The sequence below is a fragment of the Nannobrachium achirus genome, assembly GCF_963921795.1.
Source record: "Nannobrachium achirus genome assembly, chromosome: 17".
NCBI lineage: Eukaryota > Metazoa > Chordata > Actinopteri > Myctophiformes > Myctophidae > Nannobrachium > Nannobrachium achirus.
In genome coordinates, this window is record NC_137824.1 from 44446641 (window position 1) to 44465749 (window position 19109).

The following is a 19109-nucleotide window of genomic DNA, read 5'->3' on the forward strand; positions in this document are numbered from 1 at the left end:
ATGGGGTTGCTATGGGGGTTAAACATGCAATTTCGCGATTGCTATCATGCCTACTACATTTTTGGGGGTCAAAACATTTTTTTTTTTTTTTTTTTTTTTCAAAAACGGGAAATTCTCAGGACTATCGGGCCTGGCAGGGAAAGACATTGAAATAATCTCGGGACTATCGGGCCTGGCATGCAATGAGCTAGATGTGTTTGGTCATATATATATATATATATATATATATATATATATATATATATATATGTTACAGTCAGTTTGGGTAACTCAGTGAGATTGGGGTAAGAGTGCTCGTTTTGTAGTTCACCACACACCCCTAACACCACCTGGATAAATTCACTTTGATAGTCACTTATCAGCGCACCTGTGTAATTCTGCGTATTCACCATGAGATGGCGACAACAGCCATTCACTTGTGTAGTCGCTGACGTCACTCGTTTGCGACCACTCTTTCTTTGTTTATCTACTAGCCTAGCTCAGTTGTGTTTAGCCATTAGCTTACTATGCCTAACTCTAACCCTAACCCTAACCTTAACCTCAGTAAAACTATGCAATAATCTAAGTAACTGGTGATACTATAATCTAAATAACTAGTGATGCATTTTGCATCATATGATGCAAAATGCATCACTAGTCATGCTGAAATACTAAAATATCTCAAAATACAGATTGAACAATAAAATAAGATCTGGTTGTCCCAGAGGTGAACTGGGCCTTTAAGTGACATGTGCTGTTAGTGTTTGAGGGTACATCCCCCAAGTGGTGAGAATAATAACTTCTGGGGACTCAAAATGGTATAAAAGGAATGGAACAGCACTTTAGATGAGTGTTTCATTCACTTTACATCACATTTGACTCTTCACTGACCTTATTTACAGTTATTGCTTTAAAGGCTGTGATTGTTGTAGTTGTAGGCTGTGAACCAGTAAGACGCCTAAAGCCATTTAACACTTATTACACAATAATGACTGATTGTTTTAATGATATTTAATGATAATATGTGTTACTTTTGTCCTTTGTCATCTGCATAGGTGGCATAGCTCAGGGGTAGAGAAACTGGTATTAGAGCACGAAGGGTATAAATCCCGAAGGGTTCCCAGTTCGAATCCGGGCTCCCCCTGAGTTAATGTCGAAGGGTCCTTGGGCAAGACTCTGAACCCCTAATTGCCTCCGGTGAGTAGGTTGGTGCCTTGCATGGCTTCCTCCGCCACCGGTGTATGAATGTGTGTGTGAATGGGTGAATGTAATGCACAATCCATGTAAAGCGCTTTGGATTAAAAGCGCTATATAAATGCACCATTTACCATTTATAGATGGTGCAACTGGTGGCCAATAAAAAAGATACCAGTTCTATTCAGAATTTGTCATCTTACATCTTTCCACAAAATATTGGAAAACGCTCAAAAGTGGGCTCGATAAATGCCCGGCTCAATAAGCAGGATCGATAAGGTGCTCATTATAAATAGAAATGAACGAACTCCATCCCTACTGGTAACGCTATGAACTGTACGTGGGGAATTCCTTTGCCAAAGGCTGCATAGGTGCTGACTTATGGAAAGTTATAGCAAAAAGGGGCGGTCCCGAGCCCTCACTGACTTACCGATTTCAATTGGGACAGCCCTCAAGCCCTCAATGTGAACGTGCGCCTAAGTCAGTGAGTCAGTAAGGGAGCGGATTGGAATTGGGCCATTATCCTCAAGTTTCCCAGTGAGCTTACTGGGGAAAAGGGTGTGTGTGTTAATGTGGGCTTCACTTCCTTCACACAGCTGATTCAAATCACTTAACAAAGCACCAAGTAATCACCATGCAGAGATTCAGCTGTCACATGCTAACATCAGCCAGTCAGAATGAAACAGCTTAAAGGAACAGGAAGTGATGCCCAACTTTCACACAAGGGCTCATGGGACACAGGAAACTTGTGGTACTATGGCTTTGACAAATTAAATACCTTGGTGTAGAGCTTAAAAGTTCAGTCCGAGCCCGACGGGACCCGGTGGGTCCGCGCGGCGCGGGCTGGGCCGGGCCGGGCCGGGCTCAATTTGTTACGTATATGTATGGACTTTGGGCTGGGTCAGGCTTTTATAATCCGGTAGGCAAGCGCAGCACGGTATCATGATGTCTCTGTGACTGTGGTAGGTGCCCTCCACACTACAGGCGGTTGCCGTCGGGCCTGCCGCTAGGATCAGCGGTGGCCGCACCGCGGCGAGACACAAACACACTCGCTCAGTGAGTAAACACCGCGCGGTATTTCACAAAGATGAACACAATCCATCTCTCACCGCCTGCGTAGGCATGCACAAACAAGCACGCTCCCGGGGGATTTCACGGGAACGCGCCCGCTCGCCTCGGCGCCCCAAAACTTTGCTGCGCGGACAAAATAGCCGCCCGCCTCCCATTGAAAATGAATTGCTAGGAGGCGGTGACCGCGCGTAGTGTGGAACCCCCTTAAGCCGGCATCATAGTCGCCTGGGCGGTGGAAGGCTTTACACCGCGGTGTAGTCTTTTCGAGTCTTTTTGAGTCATGAAACTACAACGTTGCATCATTCCTCGCGGTGGAGAGCTTTACACCGCAAGTCCCAACACATCTCTCTGTTTTTACTATCAGACAGACAGGCTCTACACCCCGTTCACTGATTGGTCGATCTAGACCAGTCAGTCACGGTGTACAGGACTCCACCGTGAGTGACTATGATGTCCTGCACTTATTTTCTGACTTGAGGTGGAAAGCTTTCCACCTCAAATTTGCGGTGGATAGCTTAACTTTCAGACAGTTGAGTGTGTGAGTGTGCTGTGCTTCCGTGTGACTGTGTGTGTGTGTCTGCTGTGGCGTGTGCATTTATGCACTGCCTGAGCAGAGTGGAGCGGAGGAGATCGTTGAAACCATTCAGACTCTTTTGTATATGGGTGGGTGACGTGACGTAACGTTTTCGCTGTCCTCGGTGTCAAACATGTATAAATAAAAAATATATTTGTCAAAAACCTTCTGAATATTGTGCAGGACATTAAGCTTTATGTGAACTTACTCAAGATTAAAACATTTCATTCCTCATTTCTTCAGAATTTTCAACCAAACATGGCAAAACTCATATGGTGTGACTGTCCTGACCTTGTTTCTCAAAGTGGAACTTGAATAAAACTAAGAAAAAGAATTGCTAAAAATCATTTGAAAATGAATTTAGGCTAAAAAAAATGTCTATTTGTGAGCCTATATCTTTTCAAAGTCAAAGCATAATGTTTTCAGTCATTTCTGATCAAAAACATTTTGTCCCCCAAACCAAAATCATTTGGTGTGACACTAGTTTGGACAAATTAAACAGGCAATTATTTGGACACCTATTGGCTAGAGAGGTCCTTCTTCTGTAAGGCTATTCAGCACTCCCAGCACAACTGCAAGACAGGTGTCTGAGGTGAGTTATGATTTTAACATTTTCATGAAATGCCATCTTGTTGAAACTTTGACAAACTCACCACTTTGGATGTCTGTTGGTGTGACACCTTTTCATTAAAAAAAGCTTAAGTTATTTGAAGTTTTGGTCATATTTCCATGTAGATCTAGGTTGCTTTGTTATAGCTAGCATGCTGTTAGCATGCTAATGTGTACATAGTAGCCTCAAGGTAAACCTAAATGCAGAAAACGTAATATGGTGTGACACTTAATCATAATGGTGTGACATGTCTGCTTGTCACGCCATATGACTTGATTGTCACACCATATGATTTATACTGTATTTAACTACAGATATAACAATAAATAACAAAGTCCCATGTTTCTTTTGTACATTTAAACATTTGTTTTAAACATTTTTACATAAAATGTAATTTAGCTTCATTCAGTGATACTTCAAATTCATCAGACAGAGCAGAAACCCCTTCACAGAAACCTTAACATATTGTTTCAATCTAAACAATATTTTCTCTTTGTCTTAAACTATACATTCCATTTTCTTTTGTCAGCTGGAAAATGACAAGTGCTGAGAGAACGAGAAAGTACAGGGAGAAACTAAACAATGACCCAGCAAGGAGAGAGGAGCCAAAGGGGCGAGACTGCATTTTCTACGAAGAGCAGGAGGTTGTCTGTGGCATAGCAGAACCGCAACAAGGCAGCCGGTTTGCTACCCTAGCTCTAGCTCTCAACACGTTGTGCTGCGAGAGCTTGTAGATCAGCTATTTTCGGAGTTGCGCAACCCAGCACTCTTTAGCTAGTGGAGATGTGGTGTAATGTCATGATTCCTAATTACATTTGTTCAACACAAAATGCTGTGTTCAAGTTCAGGAGACTTCGGAAAAAAGCAATTTACCTGAATGCTGAGTTCTGTTTCCACTAATTGGTGTTAATAAAATGTTGCCTTGGCTCCAAGTGTGGCTATGCGCCTTATTGTCTCTTTAGGATCCTTCTGCCGTGGGCCGGCAGAAGACTTAGGTGTGCGTAGCATTCCTGTGCACATCCTCATCATCCATCTACTACTACAATTCTTTCTTATCCCATGTTAAAGCCCTACAATAATATCCTGTTCAGAAATATTAAGGCCATGTTATCCTGGGTAATTGTTTAATCAATCAGTAAAGTTCAGTACTCACTAATAGGTAGGTTAAAACACAGTTTGCTTTGACACATGAAGATATGATCATACGGTATGACACTAAATCATTTGGTGTGACATTCCAAATAGTGAAAGATCATACCTTTATTAATGATTAAACCAAAAAAATATTTGTGTAATTTTAGAGAAAGTTTTGACAGAATACATTTAAAATATGTTGTAAGATCATGAACATGGGCCTCACACAGAGTGTCGATTATGAAAAAAATATACAGATATAATTAATTTTCAAAAAACTATAGTGGATCACTGGTTAGTTATGATAAAGGACTTTGATAAAGTGAGTAACTTAAGAAAGATGTACTCCATTTTAATTTTATGAACAATTATTTTCATGTCACACCATATGACGATTTTAGGCACAAGTACAACAAACTGCTGAATAAAGTCTGATTCCAATAAAATATCTAAAAACAAAATGTATTTCCATAAGGTTGAGAGTGAGTAGAACAAGTAAATAACTTTTATGCCTGCAATTTAAAGTTTTTTTAAAAACACATTTTTTGGGGCGTCACGTCACTGACTCATATCCTAATAATATTATAGACGTAGTGTGAATGTTGTAGCTAACAGCCTGTACACCTGCTTCCCGATTTAGTGGCGTCCGTCAGCTCAGCTGTGTTTTCCAGCGAGGCTCCAATGTTTATTTGTTCCATACGGTAATTAGGATGGTGCTGCTACAATGTCTTTTTGCGACCGTCGCAGTTTAGTATCAAAACCTCCACCGGCCGTCCGTCCGTCCGTCCGTCCGTCCGTCGGTCACACGTCACACGTCACACCTTTGCCCTGCTCATATCTCCGCATCAGTATGACATCACACTGCTGACATCAGTATGACATCACACCGTACACAAATGACCCTTATATAAGACCGGCATTATCTACCGACAGATTAGTAACAAGATGTCAAAATCGTCTAGGAAGGATGGTGTGAGTCATGCTGGCACCCTTCGCGGCAGGAGGAATCTGGTGCAATCGACCCCTTGGCTTGTCGGGACCCCTGCCTACTAACGGGGTGGCAGGCTATCACCTCAGACTAGAACCCGTACGGGGTGGCCGACACCAGCCCATTGACAAGAGAGAGGCCTTGATGTCCCTTTACTCTTTGATGGGGTGGCCAGTTGACTAAGAGTTTCCGTTCGGGCCTTCTCGATATTGTACAGATTTCCACGGGAAATCTGGGGGTGGCTGTTACAAAGACCCTCACTCACCTTCACGTCATGTGGCTAGTCGTTAGGTAGCCATAGTTACACGTTGAAGGTTGAATCTCCAGATATGGAGATAACCAACACATCCCTCCATATATGGAGATAACCGACGAATCTCACTAAGTCTGACCTCACAAGCCCCATATTTGGACACGAACAACATATAACTCCATATATAGAGACATAGCTGCTGACATCAGTATGACATCACACTGCTGACATCAGTATGACATCACACCGTACACAAATGACACTTATATAAGACCGGCATTATCTACCGACAGATTGTGGAGATAAGCGACCAACGGTCGCTTATCTCCCGATTAGGGAGTCTTACTGGTATATATAAAGACAGTTGGAAAATGGTAGAATGACGCTGTTCTTAACGAATCACCAATATTTTATGAGGAAAAAAAGGCTGCTGCCGCCTGCATCAATTAAGCTGGTTTATAATGTCGGGCTGCGGGCTGTGTCGGTCTCCAATTGTCAATTATGTATCACGCTTTGGGCCGAGCTCGGGCTGACTTTCAGCTGGGTTGGGCTGGGCCGGGCTCACATATTTTGGCCCGATTTAAGCTCTACCTTGGTGTCTAGAGTTCCACTCCAGCAGCCAGTGAAGTTGACAGTCGCACGTCCAGGGGTTGCCGTGCAGGTAGAGGAGCTCCAGTCTGGGAGCTGTCTGCAGCACCGTGTCAGGGAGCCGCTCTAGCTGGTTGTCTGACAGGTGGAGGTGCCTGTGGTGGAGAAAGCACTCAAATGTTTCACTTGAGTAAAAATGTACTTAAAGTACCAAAGTAGAAAAGGGCCTTTAATCTATTCTGCCCAACGGGCACCGGTCTGGGTTCTCCAACATTACTTCTGAGAATCCTACATTCAATCCCTCATCGCGCACCCTCAGGCACAGGACTAGTTATTACAAAACATAATTTAACCACTTCAGCCTTATATGGATTTCGGCCATTTGAAAATATAGCCGATCTACAAGTTCACAATGCGTCGCGATAAAACCCGATAAACATGTATTAAAAAAAAAACAACAACAAAGCAACACAATGTGAGCTTGTAGATCTGCTATTTTCAAAAGATCTTTTACACATTTTATACATTTGAAAACGTGTAGTGGGTCATTCTGCATAATTAGTACTTTCAACTTTTAGTGCTCCAAGTACATGTTGATACCAATACTTTTGTACTTTTAGTGTTTACTAAATGTTGTCTTCCGGACCTTTACTGGTAACAGAGTATTTCCACATTGCATTATTGATACTTTTAAGTTAACGACGTGAGTGCATTTTTCCCCACCATTGCCCGCTGTATGGAAAACGCACCCCGCAGCCGCCTCACCTCAGTCCCGATGTCCAGAAGGCTCCCAGCAGCGACAGCGTTATGAAGGTGTGGGGGTGGAGCTCCTTCAGGAGGTTGCCCTCCAGCTGCAGCAGCTTGAGGGAGGCCAGGCCAGAGAAGCTGTAGGGCTCGATGAAGTGGATGAGGTTGTGGTCCAGGTGGAGGCGCACCAGACCCACCAAGCCCTCGAACAGGCCAGGGTTCACTGTCGTCAACTTGTTGTAGCTGAGCTTCAAGATCTGGGTATGGGGGGAAAGGGCAACCAATCAATCAATCAATCAATCAATCAATCAATCAATCAATCAATCAATCAATCAATCAATCAGTCACTGTATACTGCCATACTTAAAGTACCACAGCACCCATTTTCAACCAATCTTCATATCCTCGTTGTCGGGAGAAAACCTTGTATGTCCAAATCGTTCGTTTTGCATTTTTCGTTTTAAAAATGATTTAAACTAGTGAAAAAAGCCGGTCTACAAGCACACAACACTTCGCACCGCGAGGCGTTGTGTGCTTGTAGATCTACTGTTTTCTCTATTTTGTGCGACGGCCTTGTGAAGCAGGGCTTTACTTTGTGAAAGAACATACAAATTTGAAACTTGGAGGTACGAGGTTTCCACCCGACAACGACGACAGTAATTGGTCCTCACAGTATTCGTCTCCTAATTCTCATTATAAGATGGCACCATTTCCGTCACTTTGACGAAACACTTTGTGTCGGGGCAGGGCTGTGGACAGTTCAGAAACCTTTTTCAAAACTTTTTATTTTTATTTTTATTCTAATTTTAACAGTGACTTTCCAGGAAGAGAAAATCTGCAGTTTCTATTAGCTTGGAATCCCGATGGATGATGTCCTTGGAAATTGTACCATCTTATAATGATTATGAGGACCAATTATAAGATGATAAGGGACCAATTATAAGATGATAAAGTGTCCAATTGTAACATGATAAGGTTGAAAATGGATGAAGTGCTCCTTTAAGGTGTTTAATTTAATATGACAGAGCTTTAATCTTGTATCCTCTCCCAGACCTCTCCCAAGACAGATTGATAAGGTGACAAATGGTCAAGGTTTTTTAATCAGGCCAAGTGTGCAAAGTATTAATGGTAGGGTAAGTGATATTTTTTGGTTCTTGGCCCTCATTTATCAATGGAGTGTAAAAAACTGTGTATTTTTTCCCCAAATGTTGCGTAGGTCAACGTTCAAGTGGCATTTATGAACACGTCCTAAATAGACACACCTGGCGTACATTTGATCTCAGCGTTGATAAATGCGCAGGCTGAAATGTAATTATTCTCGAAACGCCCTGATTTTACGAACAACCCGAATACGACCTAACAACGAAAGAAAAGCCAATAGAAGAGGGTTTACTCCGCACGCTTCAAGTTCACTCCCATGTCCGCGTCCCACACAGACCGCGCACACATGCACGCACGCACACTCACCACCAAGACCAGCAGCATGTTGGTTCACTGTGGAACCATTATTACCACCATTTATTCTGTCTGTATGGTAGGCTTGCAGCCTACATGAGTGACACCACACCAGTCATTGTCACAAATGGAATATATTAATTTAACCCAATATCGGCGACGGCGCAGTGCGCGTTTGAGTGGTTATAAGAAATAAATCAAAATCATGTATTCCCCATATAGGCCTAAACCACGGGCTGCCGTGCATGCCATGTTACTGAGAGATACTGACAAGGAGGCAGTGCAGTCATAATCTGAAGGTTTGGAGCATCGGGTTTTATCCTTAATAACTCCATGTAGGACATACTTGTATAAGTTGGATACCTCACGGTCCACGAAAAGTAGCAGCGCCACGCCGGTCCGCTTCCTCAAAATGTTGGAGTGGATACATGAGTCAGATAGTTAGACATGCTGCTCCGCATGTCTACAATGGAATAAGAGGTGTATGCCTAAGATGAATCCTACACCACCGCTGAACTTGACGTGAGATTTGATCCTACCCTACGCCAACGTCAAAGTCACGCTGAAATGATAAATGCAGACAGTTGCCTACATTTTGGTGTACGCCAAAAAATGTATCTGCACCACGTTGATAAATGAGGGCGACACGGTCATAACACGAAAAAACTAAATCTCCTACTTAGGATGTATCCTTGAAGCTAATCTTTCCAGCAAAAAGATGACTTCAAAGGTAATAAATAAAATCAACCAACAAACTTGTTTCCTACAGAGGATCGCCCTGATGGTCAACTTCAACACACTGAAGACCATTGCTGGTGCAATAATCCAGCCCCTCTTTAACTACGGAGTCCACGTATGGTATTGTGACGCCCCACAAGCCTTGAAAACTAAGCTCCAAACAGCCCAAAACAAACTAATTAGGGTCCTGCTTAACCTTCCTTATCAGACTCACTTCACCACCACTCACCAGTTAAGAGTGGGGTGGCTCAGAGTAGACACACCTGTCGTACAATTTTGTCTTCTCATTACTTTGTGTCATCACTTCCAATTTCACCTCTGTGTCCTGACTGAGTTCTCTATTCTGATTGGATAAAATTGGTGTCCCAACCTTAAAATGCATTTTCTGTTTAATAAAGAGCTGGAGCGACATGGAGACCCCTGTTACTGAACAAACACACTGTAGCAATGAATACTATCAGAATACTGTAGCTATTTAACACTTATTTTATCACCCTACCTTTAACTGAAGGTGTCAAATGAACTTGCTTCAGGGAAGCAAGTTGCAACTCAACATCATTTTTTTTTCTTTTTTTACAGTCGAGTACATGATGGAGTCAGCCCTCGGGCTTTGGCAGGTTGTTAAGAAAGCACAGGTGTGTCAACAGAGTGAGTACAGTAGCCTATAAACCAGTGGTTTTCAAGCAGTGGTCTGGGGAACATCAGTGGTCCTTGAGGGGGTTCCAGGTGGTCCCCAGCTAAATGAGAGTTTTTAACCAAATGGACTCCTTATCATAGAGTATTATGTTACCACCACCAGATTAATTCACTTTGATAGTAGTGACTAATCAACACATCACCTGTGTAATTCTGTGTATTCATTCTGTGTAGTTCTGCGTAATCAACACTAGATGGTGACAACACAACCATTCACTGGGTGTGGTGTGAAGTCGGTGACCTCGTCTGCGACCTCTCTCCCTGTTGTTTACTAGTAGTCTAGCTTAGCTTAGTTTACTATGCCTAAACCTAACCCTAACTCAGCTTACTATGCCTAAACCTAACCCTAACTCAGCTTACTATGCCTAAACCTAACCCTAACTCTAACCCTAACCTCAGTAAAACTATATGCCTACACCTAACCCGAACCCTTACCCTAACCCTAACCCTAACCCTAACCCTAACCCTAACCCTAACCTCCGTGGGGTGAGGCGCTATCGACGCTATAGTGAGGCTGCCGACGCTCCGTGGATCAAAGCCACTGCTTGCTCCACCTCGTGCCGCACAACGAGCGCTCCTGGTCTCAATGTAATTGAATCTCAAACTAACTGTGACATACATATATAGAGAGAGAACGGATAGCCCCGCCCCCAACTATTCATTTCAGTGCTCAGTGGTGTTTTGAAGCATGCGGAAGTAGCAGAATCCAGCTGCATTGTGGGGGAATTGGATCATCTGGATGATCCAATTTTTCTTATGTCGACGAACTGTCACGAACGTCAAACGACGTCCATTGAACCCCATAGCAGACCCCAGTGGCGCGCTATTTTGCTCATACATGTATTCTTCACCCCACCTGCAGTTCCAGCTTTGGCCAGTAGGGCAGTAGCTTCAATATATACAAACCGTTCTGGGGGCTTGGTCCTTATAGATCTTTAACTCTTGAGAGTGTAAAATGAAACCAAATGGACCTTTATGGGTTTACGCTCTCAAGAGTAGAATTATTATTATCTGCATTACTTAATTTACAAGAAGTCTACTCAATTAGATAATGTAGAAGATAATACTCTCCTATGGCACCACATCAATGCAGTATAGAATTGTGGAAAAGGCTTATCTAACAATAACAAAATATTCAACGTTTTGGGTCTGAGAGACTAAATCTCATGAAAACCACTGCTACAGGAGTGATGATGATTCAGGAGGTGCTGCTACAGCGCTCTCAATCATGAAACCCCAAAGTGGGGTCCTTGAGCGGGTCTCATTCTACTGAAGGTACCTGCAATGACCTCAGGGGGTAGAAGGCCCCCGGGTGAACTGTGCTGATGTCATTCCCGTGCAACATGAGCATCTCCAGTTGCTGCAGTGACCTGAACTCTGAGCCCTCCACTGCTGTTAGGCTGTTATACCTGGGGAGGGAGGGAGGGGGGAGAGAGAGAGAGAGAGAGAGAGAGAGAGAGAGAGAGAGAGAGAGAGAGAGAGAGAGAGAGAGAGAGAGAGAGAGATCTGAACAGGCACGTGCACACATAGAGATCAAAGGGGACTTGAGCACCTGCCCTTTTATCCGTCAATAAAAAGTGCCCTCCCCTCCTCTCCAGACCATGAATGCAGTTTTCACTATGGTGACAGAAATGCAAATGCCCTCTTTTCATGCCATACATGAAGGCAGCATTCAAGAGAATTGCCTTGTTCAAACTCTCCTGAACTTGAATGCATCATCTTATGTTGAAAGAATTGCCCTCTCTGTGTAGAAATCCATGCCGTTACGCCACATCTCCAGTATTGCCTTTTTTATGCTTAGTTTTGTGTGGTATCAAGTATACTGAAAATAGCCGACCTCCAAGCTCACACGTTGAGAGCTTGGAGGTCTGCTATTTTCAATATTTTCACCAAAAGGCCCTTTTAGAAATGTCAGCCCCTGCCTCTCTAACATTCTCTGCACGTCACTGGATCTGAACATATTTCATATATATATATATAACATGTTTCTGGACAGTTTGTGTGTGTTTGTCACATCGATGGCGTCACAGGGGGGTCAGTGACTTCAACACATCTCATGGGGGCACCCTGCATGCGTGCACTCGCGTGCACTCGCGCGCACACACACACACACACACACACACACACACACACACACACACACACACACACACACACACACACACACACACACACACACACACACGTACACACTTGATGAACACTCTACAATGTCTGTACCGCCTCATGCGGGACTGAAGGACTCGAGGCCCCCCACATCCTAAGGGCATCTGCATATTGTCGCTGTCGGGCAGAAACCTCTCATCAACATGTCCCAGCCTTTTACGGTAACTTGTTTTGGATGTCCTACTTGATCACACTACAGCGTCATGCCAAAGCATCAAAAGTAGCAGATCCGCAAGCCGAGGCTATGCAGTGCGTGGATCATCAAAGACACTTATCACCCAAAGCCACAGTCTGTGGCAGGCAATATTTGCAGTATTCTCATATAGTAGGAAATTACAAAATGTTAAATGAATGCAATGCACATTTACTGGTGTGCAGCATATAGCAGAATGCTTTGTGCCAGGGACCGCCAGAAGAGAGGGTTTTCTGTAAACGTTTGCAGTAGGGGTGTGCCGAAAAATCGATTCACCAATTAATCGCGATGTTGATGCCACGATTCAATTAATCGAACCGAGAGGTAAGTGAATCGTGAATCGTTTTTTATTGTATTTTTATATATATTTTAGGAGAAATACAGCCGATGGAATACGGCTCTTAATTGACGCTTGTTAAGCTTCTATTGAACTTCTCTGAGAGGACAATTGGTGACCTGACCTCTTGATACACGTTGCTCAGAAGTAGTTTACAGCGCGACACAGACACACACACACACAGACACACAGACACACACGCACACGCACACGCACACGCACACGCACACGCACACACACACACACACACACACACACACACACACACACACACACACACACACACGCACACACACACACACATACACTCAGGCCTGCCCAAAAAAGGTTGTGTGAGAGAATAAAGTGGTGTGGTCCTACGTATGACCACACCTAAACATTTTAAATTCAAATTATATAAAAAAAGCTATGTAAATTGTGGGAAAGAATCGCAATAATCGCGATTCGAATCACGGATCGCAGAAAAATCTATAATCGTGATATAAATCGAATCGCCACCCTATGAATCGAAATCGAATCGAACCGGGAGGTAAGTGAATCATCCCAGGCCTAGTTTGCAGCGCGGCACGAAGTGATGTACTATGAACTTTTAGATCTGCTCATTTATACATTTAACATAAAATATTGACCCCACTTTGATAAGCACTGGTAAATATAGTACATCCCCAGGCCAGATACATTACCTCACAGCAGAGACACAATGAAAATAGTTGATGATGGAAAACCATCAGCAGATGACTGCACTGACATGATGTATGGCTGCAGTACAAGCCTTCTAACAAAGGAAATCAGAATAGCACAGAGAGAGCGACACGGAATTCCTCAAACCTAACTGGTAAAACACATAACCTTCCCAGGATGTGGATATTATCCCTGCCATACCCAAGTGAACACATGTGGGAGATTTTGGATTGCCGCCCGACACAGTGTATTCCACCACCGGCCATAAATCAGTAATCTCCGATTATGCCGTAGTGGTAGAGCAAAGGGCTTACAGGTATAATGCAGGGATTCCCCAAACTGTGGTGTGTGAGAGCCCGTAGCCTCGTAGACCACCAACTTCCGTAAATCGCATGATGCCAATGCGATTTCCGGAAGTTGGTGGTTTATGAGGCTGGGGTGCGTGACATGAAAAGGATAATGGTGGTGCTATGGTGCCATTTTAAATATGTGCATATAATATGCAAATATATATGGCAAGTACATGCGGAATATATGCTGCACATAATGCCATAAATAGGTGTTCAGGTTCATATGTGCAGTATGCACAGTATGCCACATGGACATAATCACTCATATCTCAGAGTGGGAGGGACATACCAGTACTCATATCAGGTGGGAGGGACATAATCACTCATATGCCAGGAAATAATGTCATATTATGCTGACATGTGCACCGTGTTTGGCGGCGGGATGGATACTGTAGCTTTAACACAAGGTTTGTTTTCCTTTGAAACCTTCAGTAGAGCCATGGAATCCTCAGAGTAAAACCTCTCAAAGCCTCTCTAGGCTCAGTGAAACGGGCTTGAGTTGCAAATGAACTTGGACCCAGGCCTGGATTATTATTATTATTTTAATCATACACAGTATGAGGAGAAGGCCTTTTGCACACCTATAAGGACAGGTCCGTTGAAACAGTGACGTTGACGAATGGAGAAGAAGAGTCCCGCACACTGTCTTCACTCACAATACATTTATTACAACGTTTCGGTCGTTCAGACCTTCATTTATGCCTGATGAAGGTCTGAACGACCGAAAAGTTTTAATACATTTATTGTGAGTGAAGACAGTGTGCGGGACTCTTCTTCTCCATTAATTATACACAGTAAAAACAGTGAAATAAATTAGCTATTTTATAAAACAGAAATAATGTATTGGTAGTTAAAAATTGAGGGGCAAATTACTGCCCGACGTGGACTGCTTTTTCATCACCAAATGCCTTATCAAAAAAATAACTGATCTACAAGCTCACAGCTCACATAATATAGGGATGATGGGGTTCAAGCAGTTAAGTTAATGTCTCGGTGACTGGATTAAATTCCTTGCCATTAAGAGATTGGCTAGAATGTTGTGGAAGCTGTTCCCATAGCAGCGCAGTCCATATGGAGATGGTTTGTGTGCAGTGGAAAATACAGTTCTTTGTCAGCACAGAAACCTTGTATCTCCATGATTTCAACTCTTTATACCAGGGGTCTTCAACGTTTTCAGGCCAGGGACCCCTTAGCTGAGAGAGAGATGAAGCAGGGACCCCACAACCTGTTAGATTCCATATAAGTTGGATTGGATTCATATCAATTTTTTGTTTGAACTGTCAATACTTAATAAACTTGACCTTTCACTCTTACCTAACCTCTTTGCCGAAAATAGCCGATCTACAAGCTCACACGAGGCATTGTGAGCTTGTAGATCTGCTATTTTTGGCTTAAGTTCTCAGAATATGGACACTCGGGTTTAAGTACGGTTATAAAGAAAAGCTTCTGCTTCTTTGCATTGATCAATGCCTTCTTCTTCGCTGCATTACAGCGCATGGGCTTTGTATGATCCATTCACCCTATAAGTAATAATTAATCACTTTACAGTTTACACACCATTATGCATAGTTATATATTTTTTTAAAACAACTTAAGCCATGGCTTTATAGTATATACAGTACTCATCGTATGACACTCAACTGAAATAACCAATCTACAGTGTCACAAGTTAACGCAATTCATCACAATGTGCTGTAGATCTGCTAATGTCGCTGTTTTTAAAACATTTTGACAGTCTTCATCTACAGTACAATGACATGGCCAAAATAGGGACACCAGGTTAAAAGTGGTTCATTAACTATGTTAAAACGATAATTGTAAAACACATACAACACATGAGCTGAGAGCATTTTCCCACGAGCATTTTCCCACAATTGAGACCGCATATGCACATAGTTAGCCTCATGTGAACACTTATTACAAAATGCTTCTTGGCAGGTATAGTTGGGTTGGCCAGTTACTGTTTGTAGACAATTACTTGCTGAACTTTGTGTTCTGCAGCAATTCATTATAATACAGTAGTTTAAACATCAGCTGTGGCATGATTGTTCCTGAACAACTGTAATGCTTCTGGAATGCAGAGAAAGCTTCCGTTCCATGATGGCAAGATCCACATGGGAATGATTTGTCTCCTATTGAGCAACCAGCAACCTACTGGTGCAGTGCCATGGGCTTCTGTTCTAACTGGCTTGTGTTGTTATGTTTGTTGCAGGGATAGGATAGAACACAAGTGCTGTGGTCCTACTTCTGAATTACAAAAGTACACACACACACACACACACACACACACACACACACACACACACACACACACACACACACACACACACACACACACACACACACACACACACACACACACACACACACAGACACACAAACGATGAGTCAGACTTATGTGTGAACTACAAGGACCGTTTCTTCAAGACACTTCCTGAATGTCACATTCCAATGTCACAATCAATGATCCCAACGTGTCATGATGTCATGTTGTGAGTTGGTAGGGCATGTGTGTACAATTCTTGAATCATTTAAAGTGTGTGTCTGTGTGCATACAATGTAAATGGTGCATTTATAATAGCGCCTCTATCCAAAGTGATTTACAATGTGCATTACCTTCACGCACACAATTACGCACTGCAGGGAAGGAAAAGCACGTAAGGCAGCTAGGGGTTCAGAGTTTTGTAGCTACCCACGATCAGTCCCACTATAGGGAGAGACAGGGCCACACAATCCGCTGCTCCGGAACTACTCTACCAGGGCTGGGAGGCACCATTCTGGTGCGTGGAAGTACTAGGCTATGTGGGTTGACTCCTGTCTTACCACGACCAGACCTACTCTCACCAGGTCCAGGACCTGTGCCGCATTGCACCAGACTCCCAGTACCAGACATTTCATTCAGGAGTGGGGGATTCTTGGGCCTCACATGGGTGTGTTGAGCTTCATAGCAGTATTGATACTTTTAATTAAGTAAAAAATGTGAGTACTTTATCCACCACTGACATTTGATTGCTTCTTCTTACCCCAGGTTGACTCTCTCGGTGTCCTTGGGCAGGGTCTTTGGGATGGCGGTGAGGTGTCTGAAGGTGCAGTGGACCTCTTTGACCCCCGGACAGGTGCAGCTGCGTGGGCAGGGCGGGGCCGCGTGGGCCTGGGGAGCCACGGGACACAACCGGAGAAGAACAGACAAAGGAGGGTGCATCAACAACAGATGAGAGCAAAGGAGAGGGAAGAACAGTTTTGACATGTTTCGGACATTCTCACATAATAATGACACAATAATGACACAACATGAACCATACAAGGTCACAAACAACATGTTGCAAGCAACGCAACGTGCTGTGAGCTTGTAGATCAGCTACAGTATGTATATACGGTTATATATATATATATATATATATATATATATATATATATTATTTTGTAGGCGTGTTTTAACTACCTTTGCTGGGGGGACCCCCTGGAACTCCCTCAAGGACCCCTGGGGGTACTCGGAACCACACTTTGAGAAGCGTTGCGATAGGTATTCCACACTGGTAATAAAGGAAATGCATATAGAGTAAACTACCATGTGCCAGAGGAGGAGCAGCAGAGGAAGCCACACTGCCCCTGACTTCCTGAGGAGGGCGCCATAGCCACACCACCACAGCGCCATGACTGGATGAATGGATGGATGGATGGCGGCCTGGACCAACGATCCCTCACGCCATCATTGCAACTAAAGAAAGGGAAAGCCCGTTTGGGCAGGAGAGGTATTACACTTTGATCTTCATGCAGCACCTCTCCTCAACCAGTAGGTGTCCGACCAGAACACATTTGGATCGAAACATTTCAACAACAGACTATTGTATCATGGCCCTTCTCCTAAAACTTTGGACTTTGATCACATGCATCAACTTGGACATGTTAGTGTAAAGCCCCTGATACACGTATAGCTATCTTTTCATCAGTATCAACCAGCAACGACCAGAGGCGTCAATTGGGTATGGCCATTAGCAGCGTCATTGGATTAATCTTTTTGTGCCTTCATGCATGCAAGACACCAGTCATGTTGCCATACCTTGGCATGAATTTATTTTGGGAAGTACATTTTTTTCTCCCTTTAGCCAAGGTATGCTTGGCTAAAGAGAGAAAAAAATGTACTTCCCAAAATAGCCATACCCAAGTCGTTGCTGGTTGATATTGATGAAAGAATTGCTATGTGTATCAGGGGCTTAATGTCCCGGGATTTGAACCCAGGTCTCCCGTGTGGAAATCCAACATCTTTAACTGCTAGGACTTCCTCCTTAGCCGGCGGACATTCTAGGGTTTTGGTCATCAGGCAGAGTCTCTTTTGGTTTCAGTGTTTTGTTTTACCTAGGTTCTGTAGCTATGTGCTCGGTATGTTCTGTGTAGGTTTTTAGTTCTGTTAGTCTGTTCTTTCCCATGTGTTTCTTGTGTATCTTATTTTGTAGGCCACGGACAAGTGCTCTCCAGGCATCCCGGTCCTGGCCCGTTACTCCAGCTGTGTCCATGTGCAGCCACATCTCTTCACATGGTCTGAATCCAAACTGCCTATGGGATATGAGGTAGTTCCTGAGAATATACCTCTGTAGCTGTTGGTTCGCTACTGCTTCCATAACCTTGCTGATGTCTTTGTAGGATGTCCTCCTCTACAGGGTGTTGTCTTGTTCGCTGCCACAGTTCCAGGTTACTGATTGTGTTTGGCCAGCGATCTAATATGCACAGCAGCCATATTGGATAGACTTTGGGCTTCTTTCTTCCAGGGTGCTGATGGTGTCCATGTTGGCTCACATGGAAACACTCTGCTACACCACACCAGTGGGTCTCAAAGTCATAGTGGGGCCCTAGGGTGATAGTCAAAGATGCTGTTGTAACCTGTACTCTCTGAAAGTGTACATTTGGAACCAAATGGACTAGTAAGGATCCATTTGGTTCCATTTGTAGCTACACTCTCAGAGTTATGGGGGGTCCTTGAAATTAAAACATTTGAGAACCGTCCTACACTAAATGGTACAGAGCCTTAATTAGTATATTTGGTAAGACCTCTCCAATATGCTACAAAGAGGCAAAATGGTACGCAAATCCTACAAATGGGCTCTGTCTGATCTCGCAAATGTCCAATGTTTACTTGTGCTAGATCCTGCGAAGGTGTGTTGCTGGGACAGAGATATGATATGTCTCTGAAAAAAGCCATTATAAGTCCAATATTTAGTTTAGTGACGAAGGGGCTAAAGAATGGTTCAGAAGCTGTGTTCACGTTCACTCTTCCATTGGAAATAATAGACCCCAACCTGCTTCCGGTCTCCTAAAAATTCTGTCTTCTAAAATGTCTTCTTTCTTTGGGTCCATGCT

At 43.5% G+C, this 19109-nt stretch overlaps 1 protein-coding gene across 1 annotated transcript in view; it reads right to left on the minus strand.

Moving 5' to 3' along the window:
* The window catches only part of LOC308302506 (matrix-remodeling-associated protein 5), a gene marked incomplete at both ends in the record, with an annotated part of 44947 nt that extends 27538 nt beyond the window's left edge, over positions 1 to 17409 (minus strand). The window contains 5 exons of the mRNA XM_080746762.1: positions 6395 to 6546; positions 7157 to 7395; positions 11307 to 11436; positions 16778 to 16905; positions 17323 to 17409. Coding sequence (XP_080602888.1) covers positions 6395 to 6546; positions 7157 to 7395; positions 11307 to 11436; positions 16778 to 16905; positions 17323 to 17409 — 736 coding nt within the window. The remainder of the gene's footprint in view (positions 1 to 6394; positions 6547 to 7156; positions 7396 to 11306; positions 11437 to 16777; positions 16906 to 17322) is intronic.
* Between the last annotated feature and the right edge of the window lie 1700 nt (positions 17410 to 19109).